This window comes from Quercus suber, unplaced genomic scaffold, assembly GCF_002906115.3.
Source record: "Quercus suber isolate HL8 unplaced genomic scaffold, Cork oak 2.0 scaffold_75, whole genome shotgun sequence".
NCBI classification, from domain to species: Eukaryota; Viridiplantae; Streptophyta; class Magnoliopsida; order Fagales; family Fagaceae; genus Quercus; species Quercus suber.
The window spans coordinates 1,434,863-1,445,258 of record NW_027069540.1 but is presented as its reverse complement, the minus strand read 5'-3'; the positions used below and the strand labels follow the sequence as shown (position 1 = coordinate 1,445,258).

Below are 10,396 nucleotides of genomic sequence, written 5' to 3'. Positions count from 1 at the left end.
AGTGCATGTATCGAACACTCTTTAAATGATCAAAGAAGTCAAACTCAAGTCACCAGCTCTCTACATACGACCGAGACACACCAAACCCTACCACTTGCCATGTCAAGAAGAAGTGGCGGCATTATTTACTTCTTTTAAAAACAAAAACAGAAACAAAGCACAAAGCACAAACAAATATATCTCTTTCTTTTTTTTTATCAGCAAATTATATCTCTTTTTCCCAAGCAATTCGTACTGAATAACAGTAATACAGTTTCAAATTTCAAAATAATCATAATACAGTAATAATTAAAAAAAAGGAAAAAGGAAAATAGAATATAGGTACTACTTTTTATCGTTATACACAATATACTACCACTTCACTTTCAACAAAATCTGAACTTCCAACAAAGAAAGAAGGCTGAGGTAGAAGCAGTGAAAGACAAACAACTGACGTTGGTTTTGAATCTCTGAACTTCATCACTAACCTTTTCACATGGCTGGGTACTCTCTCTCTCTCTCTCTCTCTCTATTCATCGCAGGAATCACATTGAAGCAGTATAAATTGAATGTTAAAAACTCTTTTTTGTTTTGTTTTGTTTTGTTGGGTTGCCTCAGAAATCATAATAGAAGAAAAAGGGGTTTGGTTGTTATGATATTTGTTTAGTTAGGTATTGCCCAACTTGACCCATTATTTTTGTACGGACGGACCAACTAGTTAATGGGTTATTTAGGTTTCATATCAGAATGACTGTTTTAATATCTGGGTGATTTTTGTTTGGTTATTTTAGTTATTATTTATAACTGAGATTTCGTTTGATATTATTCATTGGTGTTTTACAGAATGGAATGGAGACCACCTGGGCAGTTATTTTTGTGTTAGGAAAAAAAAGAAAAGAAAAAAAAAAAAAAGATTTTTGAACCAAATTTACTATTTGGGTTTTATAATTTTTGGTTAATCGCTGACTAATGATTTTTTTTTTTCTCATGCATGTAGACAAGGAAATAAACCTGCCCATCTCTTAGCAAAACATGTTATTAGTATTGTTGACTCTATGGTTTGGATGGAAGAGAATCCTTGTTTCTGGGAATAAGCTCTCCATCATGATTAAATGTTTTCTTCTGTTTAATGAAAGGTTTTAAGTTCTCTATATAAAAAAAATGTACTAGGAAAAGAGATTGTACTTTGTAGCTCTGGAATGGAATCTCTATGCCTGAAAATGGTGTGGCAACAGTGGGAAACAATTTGTGAACTTAAGAAGTGGTTAATTATTATTTTTTTACGAACGTGTCTCCACCCTTAGAACATCATTGAGAAGGGGGGCAGTTACTAACATCAAAAAAACCAATTATCCTATTACATATAGACCATTTAGGGTGGCTCTATTGGCTACTCTTGGAATCTAACAAAAAGAAGGCCTATTTGCATGGTTCACAAGAGAGATGATTTCTGAGATTATATTTTGGATCCTCCATGGGGTATTTACGTTCAGATTGGATATGGCTTGGATGCACACCTTGGAGTCCCCTTCAATGCATATGGATTCAAACGGAAGTTGTATTGAAAGGAAGGTTGCCTCCCTAAGAGCTTTAGCCTCTGCTTGCAGAGGGAGGTTGGTGTTTGCCCATTTTGGTGCAGGCAAATACCAACTCCCCTCTACAATCTCTAGCCACTGCAGAAATGATGGATCTTGACTTTCCAACCGCTGCATCGACATTATCTTTCAATGACCCTCTACAAGGCACTATCCACTGAGCATTAGTTCTTGGTGGAGATGATGTTGATGTGTTAGTTCTAACACCTTTGAACCCTGCAAATGCTCTGGAGAGCTGAGCTCTAATGTCTTCATGGCTCAGTTCAGTTCCTTCAAACAATATTCCATTTCTTAGCTTCCACACTTGATCACATATAATTGCACCAAATTGTAGAATATCATCTCCATTTATTCCCATATATGGAGCTGATGGTGGATTCAACAAAAACTTAACAAAATCTGTAATGTTGTTGAAATTAAAATCATCAAGTCGGATTCCTAACTGACAACACAACCATAGAGCTTTTGTCAGTGGATGTTTGGTGAAAATGTGTAGTGCTGATTCCTTCTCAGAAATCAGAATTGCACAACCGACACACATCATCAGGGAGCTCAGAGAATTTCCCAATTTTTTCCTTTGTAGGGGGGCAATCTGCAGCAATCCTCCAGAGAAGCATTTTATGCCTCATGTATTTTTGTTTTCCATACCTGACCCCTGAGATTATCATAGTTGGAAGGAGGGTAGGAGCCTCTACTTAAGTGGTTAATTATTGTTATGTGTTTCTATGCTCAATTTACTTGTATGTTATATTGGGTATAGAATTATTAGAATATAGGAATAATGTTATGCCAAATGAGCATTGGCTCACATGGCATCTCCTCCACTTGGATGAGCAATGTGGAGGGTGCCACTAGGTGTGTCTGTAATTACCAATCAAAAAGGGAAAATGAAGAAGTAGAAGATAGAATTTTTGTTATGTTAGGCACTATTGGGAAGTTCAATTTCAGATATTGGTACTCAATGTCATTTATATTCTTATATCTTTCTTATTGTGCTTCCTGTGTATTTATCTGTGTATTTATGTGTTGAGTATCTGTGTTCAGAATTACATTTTACAACAATAAAGTTTGTCTTTTGAGTCTTATGTGTCATTTACTTCTTCTTACAAGGATCGTGATCATGTATTTTCTTGTTGATATCATGATGTTGAGATCACTCGATTGGTGACTACTTGGAACTTGTAGCCATTGATCCTTTCCATTTTGGGCAAATATTGGTTTTGTCTTTACATTGTGATAACAAAGTGGAACAGGTCTCATTAATTTACTTAGACATGTTGTTGTCATTTTAAATGACCTGCAATTGATTATAGCGATGATAATGTGAAAGGAAACCTGTAATTGGCCCTCATCTGATGTCATTCCTGGTTGCTATTGTTTTACTGAAGCATAATAAGCTTCATGTCATTGAGTCTGATTATGTATATGGTTCAAGCTGAAGAAATTGATTATTGGAGAAAACTAAATAAAACATAAAAAGATAAGAATCAATCTTCAACCATCAAAGAATTTCTGGTTCCTGTCAACTTATAAAGGTTTATTGATGGATGAATAAAATATTTCCATGTGGTTACCACAACCGCATAGCAGTAAGTTAGGGTTGGTTTGGTTTTCTCCAATCCGCACCACTTATTTATCTATTTATTAATTAAAAATATTCCCTTTTCTATAAATCCAAATAGTCAGTATAGATTGTGTTAGACTGAAGCACATGATCATTGCATTTCTCTTGTTATCTCCTGGAAAGCACGGACGCGGCACTAGAGGCGCCGCACTCGCGTCGGACACGGCCCGATGTGGCGACGTGCGTCGGACGCCGCTGACCGCGCGTCCGTGCTGTGTCAGGCCGTGTCGGGCCACGTGACACATCTGTGCTGTGTCAGGACGCGGCTCGAATCGGCCCGATTCAGGCCGTTTCAGCCGTATCGGCCGAAACCGCCTAAACGGCCGGTTCAGGCCGAAATTAAAAAAAAAAGGTGCAAAACGCACCGTTTTACTTACCCTAAAATCTAAAACTCCCTCACACTTCGTCCAGAGACTCCAAAACAGCCTCCTCACTCCAACTCCATCTCTCTTTCTCTCTTCTCTGTGCTGTCTGGGCTGCACTTCACTGAACCAGCCACTCAGTCCTGCATTCCAGCCACTCTAGAGTCTGGGTTGTATTTAATTTATGAACATCATGTTTTAGTTATTAAATTTGGTATATGTTTATATAATGTGAAAAAGTATGGTATATGTTTATATAGTTAGCAATATATTAAAAATATAAATAAAAAATATTTTTAATAATTTTTTAATCGCCGAGTCCCGCCGCACCTGCACCCACCTTTTTCAAAAATTGCCGAGTCTCGCACCCGCACCCGAGTTCCGAAACGCACCCGTGCTTCTTAGGTTATCTCTAGTTTAGGCAGCATGCCATAGACCCAAGAAAATTTTAATGAGACTGTAGGAAATTGAAACATTTCAATTTAGATTTAATAATATAATGGGCTTGTCTTTTATAACCTGTTTGAGATTCCTAATATTTATTTCTTGATCTCGTGATTCTCGTTTTCACCATCAATTATTTCTTTACATTTATCTTTATTGTACTAACAACTTAGAATCCTGAGTGCCTATGAGCTCTAGCTCAACTAACACCTTTTTTTTTTTTCTTTTTTCTTTTTATTTTTATATTTTAAAATGTATTATTATTATTATTATTTTTTATCGTTGTTGTACTAACAACTTAGAATCCTGTGTTTCAATGAGCTCTAGCTCAATTGGTATGTCTTTCTCTTGTAAGTGCGAGGTGGAGGGTGAGGTTGTGAGTTCAAGACCCACCGTGTGTGTGTGTGTAACTTACCAATCAGAAAGGAAAAAAAAAAAAAATTAGAATCCTGTGTAATTACAATATTTCTCCTTGTTATTAAAAGTATGCCTTGATTCTTATTATAAGTAATTTGTGTAATTTATGCAGACCATCATGGTTGGTGGATAGTAACAGAATTGCTACGAAAATAAAGAGTGCATCTGCAACATGTCATCCTGATAGAGTTACATGGAAAAGCAACCCCAGCAGAGCTTGCCCTAATTGCCAGTTTATGATTGACAACAGTGATGTACAGTCTCTAACTTTTCTTAAGCTTAAATATGACTTTGTTAAGAGGATAAAAATTTGTTTGAATGTTTTGCTTGCTGCTGTTTCCAGGACTTGTTAACATTGTTTCTGTTTAATTTTCCTATATTTCTTGAAGAAATTCCCTCCCCCCTCCCCCCCCCCTTCTTGAACTTTCCTGTGTCTAATGAGTCATAAGTTTCTATTTGATTCTCAATTCTTTGCATGGGTACCCCCCCCCCCCCCTCTCCCCCACATACATTCCCCTTGTTTCTTATTTTGTTTAATTTTTTTACTCAGGTGGTAGAAACTAGTTTGATTTTTAGTTATGAAGGCTGATTAGTATGAAAACTTGCACCATAAAGTTTTATTACCTGCTTTAGATTTATTTATTTTTTTGTGGTAGAATTTGCGATAAAAGTATTGTATGATGATCTTGAAGTTTCTTAAGGTCTAGTAGGTGAAAAGTTACACATAATCAAAAGTCAAAACAAGATTAATTACATATAAATATACATCTAGAAAATGACTCAGAATACTTTCTTTTCCTGGCCCATTATGAAAATAATTCAGCATCTTGAGTGATAAGAATGGTCCGCAACTACCTGAACTTCAAACAAAAGATTGTACCTAGGTTTTTATTTTTATATATGAGTATGTGGTAGTTCTTGATAAGACTGAATTTAGCAGTTGTCACACATGAATTTGAAATTGCCTTTGTTGATTTGGTTTTTAACATTTTTTCTTTGTACATGAAACTATAGAAATTGAACAATCAGCTGATAACTATTTATGAGTTAGGTTTGTGCTGCTTAGCAATCAAATGGGGGACTAGGATGTTATATCTGAGCTTTTATGAAAGTATTTGCGATAAAAGAATTGTATGATGATCCTGAAGTTTCTTAAGGTCTAGTAGGTGAAAAGTTGCACATAATCAAAAGTCAAAACAAGATTAATTATATATAAATATACATTTAGAAAATGACACAGAATACTTTCTTTTCCTGGCCCATTATGAAAATAATTCAGCATCTTGAGTGATAAGAATGGTCCATGACTACCTTAACTTCAAACAAAAGATTGTACCCAGGTTTTTATTTTTTTATGAGTATGTGGTGGTTCTTGATAAGACTGAATTTAGTAGTTGTCACACATGAATTTGAAATTGCCTTTGTTGATTTGGTTTTTAACATTTTATCTTTGTACATGAAACTATGGAAATTGAACAATCATCTGATAACTATTTATGAGTTCGGTTTGTACTGCTTAGCAATCGTTATATCTGAGCTTTTATGAAAATGAAGTTGAAAGTCGAAACTAATACCCAATAGGGGAAATAATGTAGTTTTCTTAAGTATTGGTTATTTCCATCAAAATGGTAACTGATGTGTAGAACCAATGTCACATGTGACATACACTTCACTTGTAATTTCTTTTTCTTGGATTGCTATTGATGATAATTTGACACAATAACTAATAGAGATGGGGAGGTTCTTCTATGCAACTGCTTGAATGTGGGCACTGCTATGAAGCTGAGGTGCTTAGTCTTGAAACATTGATGCTTCACTTTTCCTTATCTTTCTACCATGCTTTAACATTTAGGATGAAAAATTGTTGTCCTTCGCTTGGAATTAAATAAGATCATATACATTTTTTTCTAATTCACTGCATATTATCAGTTTTATAGTATCCCATCACAAATTTCAGATAGGCGCCTCTGACATTTTCTTTTAAGATTTTTAGCGCAATCAACTAATGTTTCCTTGCAACTGAGATTCTAGCATTAACAATTACAAATTGCTGTTAACAAGGCAAAATTTTTTATAACTTGTGATTGAAGAATATCAACCTGAAAACTTCTGAAACATATGTTGTATGACTTGTCAACATTGTATGTCATCATTATAGTTACCATAGATATGAAGATGATTTTGGGTAAGAAAATTTTGCTTTCCATGCCCTAAATTTGTAATTTATGTTGGTCAAAAATTTTACTGAGATATTCTTTACTGACTGCATTGAGGCAATTAACTACTTGTTTGACATACAAAATGGTGAGTGGTGACCAATAGGGCTACAACAGCTCTACAAGTGCAGAAGTGTAATTATGTGAATCAATATTTAGTTCCCCACAATCTCAATGCACGGTACTTCCCATGCTTTATCAAGTTATCATGCTTGTGCTGATTTAGAGCTCACATAATGCACTTGCATGAGAAAAGAAAAATGCTTGTATTTTTCATGGTTGTAAATGTCCTTAACCCACATGTACTCCGATAATATGTAATTGGTTTCGAATTTTTATCAATCACTATTAGTGACAACGTGCTTTTTCAGTTTTCATACCTTTTAGGGCATATTAGAGAGATGATGCCTCATGTTATATGGCATATATGATAATGTATACTACCAGAACATTGTTTGAGTGGGCTTTTAGTCCATAGTGTTATGATCATAACTTACTATATTTGGGTTAACATCTATGTTGCCTATAGCTAGTTGATAGAAGTTGCAAAATTGGTCCTATTCTGTGTTAGTATATGTTATTTTTTCCTTTATTCTTCCACAAGTCTGACTGAGTTGTATGGTGCCCATGGCCTCCTGCTTTCATATGAGAAATATCAGGTTGTTATATGGATGAATAGAACTAGGTAAATTCTGCTGTTTTGAATTTGAGTAGTCAGAATGGTTTAATGCAACTTGAGTGGCCCAACCTGAACTTTACTGAGTTAGGGTTTGGATATTCTCAACACTTGTTTCGGAACTGGCAGAGTATTGAACTCATGTTGATTTCATTCTATTTGATGCATTTATTAATTGACCTGAATTTGAATTACCACTTTTGCATGTGCGTATTGCATCTCTGAAATAAATATCCATGCACCAATTAGAAAACCTGCGATGTAATTAGCCACTCAATCTGTGCCAATGCAGGCAGGAAAAATTGAAAGATTGCATTCTATATGTTGGTGCATCTCTTTGCTGGTTGTTGTACATTCATGGGTTGAGATTGGGATTGAACCACTTTCCCACTCTAATGAGTTTGATATCTATTATACAAAACTTGGACTACATTTGTCCCAACTGGGATATCAGCATCATATGGGATTACCATGATCACCTTTCAATGTAGTTTTAAATGGTTAATTTATTTTATTAGGTTTTTGAATTGTTACATAACCTGTTTGAAATGTTATAGACTCATATCTCTTTGCATCTTATGACTAGTTTCTTAAGAACATACATAGTACATTTTGTGAATTGGGATTGCAAATGGTTCTGCATTTTGAGATCTTGACGGTCTCAGCCCAAATTTCAGGGGTAGGCTTGAAGTGCGCCCAAAAAAAAAAAAAAAAAGAAGAAGAAGAAGAAGAAAATAAACTTGTCCAGCACTTATTGTCAAAAGAATTTTTTTAAGTTGCTGAAATTTTCTGTTTGTAAGATAAACTGTACCACTTGTAAATATTCGGAATAATATGAATCCTGTCTGTTTTTAGGTTGCTCAAGAGTGGCCAGGATTACCTAGAGGTGTGAAGTTTGATCCATCTGATCATGAGATTATCTGGCACTTACTTGCGAAAGTTGGAGAAGGGGATTTAAAACCCCATCCTTTTATTGACGAGTTTATCCAAACTGTTGAAAAAGATGATGGAATCTGTTATGCCCATCCTCAAAATCTACCAGGTTGGCGGGAAGAGTTTTGCATGTTTTTCTTCTTTCTTTATTGTATATCATTATTTTAATTTTGAAATGTAAATAATTTTAGGTGTCAAGCAGGATGGAAGTGTATCTCACTTTTTTCATAGAGCAATCAAGGCTTACAATACAGGAACTCGAAAGCGTAGAAAGATACATGGTGATGATTTTGGTGATGTCCGTTGGCACAAAACTGGTAGGACCAAGCCAGTGATCTTTGATGGGGTTCAAAGGGGGTGTAAGAAGATTATGGTTCTCTACATGAGCATGGAAAGAGGAGGCAAAGCTGAGAAAACTAACTGGGTTATGCATCAATATCACCTAGGAACTGCAGAGGAGGAACAGGATGGGGAGTATGTTATCTCTAAAATATTTTACCAGCAGCAGCAACAGCAAGTCAAGCAGGTTGAAAAGATTGATCAAGATTTGCCTGAAACCACTGATCCAGTGACTGTAAAAGCCGGTCCTGTCACTCCTGACCCACCTCCTTATACTGAAAGGCGCTGTTCAAAGAACGACCTTGGGCAAGATATTACTGTTACTAGTGAAGTTCCCTTGGCTCAGGTAGAGTTCTCTCTCTCTCTCTCTCTCTCTCTCCTGGCAGCATGAACATACTTTCATCTTTTGTTATGAAAACATGCTGTTTCATATCTTCTGCCTTCGCCTCACAATTGTTTTAGTTACCAATCGGAGGCTACCATTTCTGATGTACTTTTGGACTCCTTTTGTCTGGAAGAACTGAGACATGGCACGCTTGGATTGATAACAGAAAATTCCAAGATAAAAGTAAATTGCTGAAAATATATACCTTTTACATTTTAACTCAAGTGCCTATGTGATACTGATATTTTATTACCCTTCTTTTGTTTTTCTACTGAAGCATCCTGCAAATGAGTGTATAGAAAAAGAGGTTGAACCTGAATACAAAATGCCTGATTTTGATGATCAGCCCAAGGTAGAAAATCATACTGGTGAAGTGATGGATAATAATGATGTTCATCTTGAGGAAGATCCAAAATGGTGGGAGAGTGAGTCGCAACATCTTTTGGATTCTCAACAACTTGTGGAAGCACTGTCTCTATGTGATGATATTTTTCAAAGCCAGTCTCCCAATAGGGATGGAAATGAGAATGGGAATGGCAAACTTCGTCTTTCTGATTATGCTCAATTAGGACCGGAGGATTTAAAGAAGGATCTAGAGGAGTGCCAATACCTTGCGTGTGATCCAGCAAACATAGAACATGATACACCAACAGAATTCCGACTCAGTCAGCTTGTATGTTGTCTTCTCTACCATTTTGTTTGCATTATGCAAAAGTAATCAAATTCTGATATTTCCTTTGAACATCTTTGATTGTTGTCTTTTTTGTGCTTGGAATTAATTACAATATTTTCTGGAAATGGGTATTGTAGGATTTTGGATCGCAGGACAGTTATATAGCTTGGGGTGGCGGCAAGGTGATTGACTGAATGTGGCCGGTTTGGGTATATTAACTGTGGTAATTTTGTGCCCACTTTTTGTATAGACTTCACCTATTAGAATGTCTTTGGATTAAATACAGTTTGTTTTTTTCGCAGTTTGAACTGTATATTTATACGGGCGAGGTATAATCTTTTGCTGGAAACTTGAATTGTAATTTGTGGCGGTGAAGTCACTGTTTATATAACTCATGCTCTAATTATATACCTTTGTTGAGAAGATCAAAGATATGATCTATTTGTTCTCTTTAAAATGTTCTTGCAAAGTTTCTTTTTTAAGTCTCAAAATTAGCTTCAAGGTTTGATTTGAAAACAATAAGTTGATCTAGAAGTTTATTAGAATCTAGAGTTGCGAAGTTCTTGTTTCCTGAGCACTAGCATTCGGGATGCCAAAAAAGTGCTATTTTATACTTTAAAAATTTACTTTATCTATTTTACTATCTCATTTTATAAATAAGTTGATTTAGAAGTTTATTAGAATTTAGAGTTGCAAAGTTCTTGTTTGCTGAGCACTAGCATTCGGGATGCCAAAAAAGTACTATTTTATACT

The 10,396-nt window shown here is 35.5% G+C and overlaps 1 protein-coding gene across 1 annotated transcript; it reads left to right on the top strand.

Moving 5' to 3' along the window:
* Positions 1-242: 242 nt before the first annotated feature.
* On the top strand, positions 243-10,100 carry LOC111998193 (SUPPRESSOR OF GAMMA RESPONSE 1). The gene is made up of 6 exons (XM_024030607.2): positions 243-483; positions 4,534-4,675; positions 8,169-8,355; positions 8,438-8,931; positions 9,248-9,643; positions 9,781-10,100. The coding sequence occupies exons 1-6, from the start codon at positions 476-478 to the stop codon at positions 9,835-9,837; spliced, it is 1,284 nt and encodes a 427-aa protein (XP_023886375.1). The 5' UTR covers positions 243-475; the 3' UTR covers positions 9,838-10,100.
* Positions 10,101-10,396: the final 296 nt, after the last annotated feature.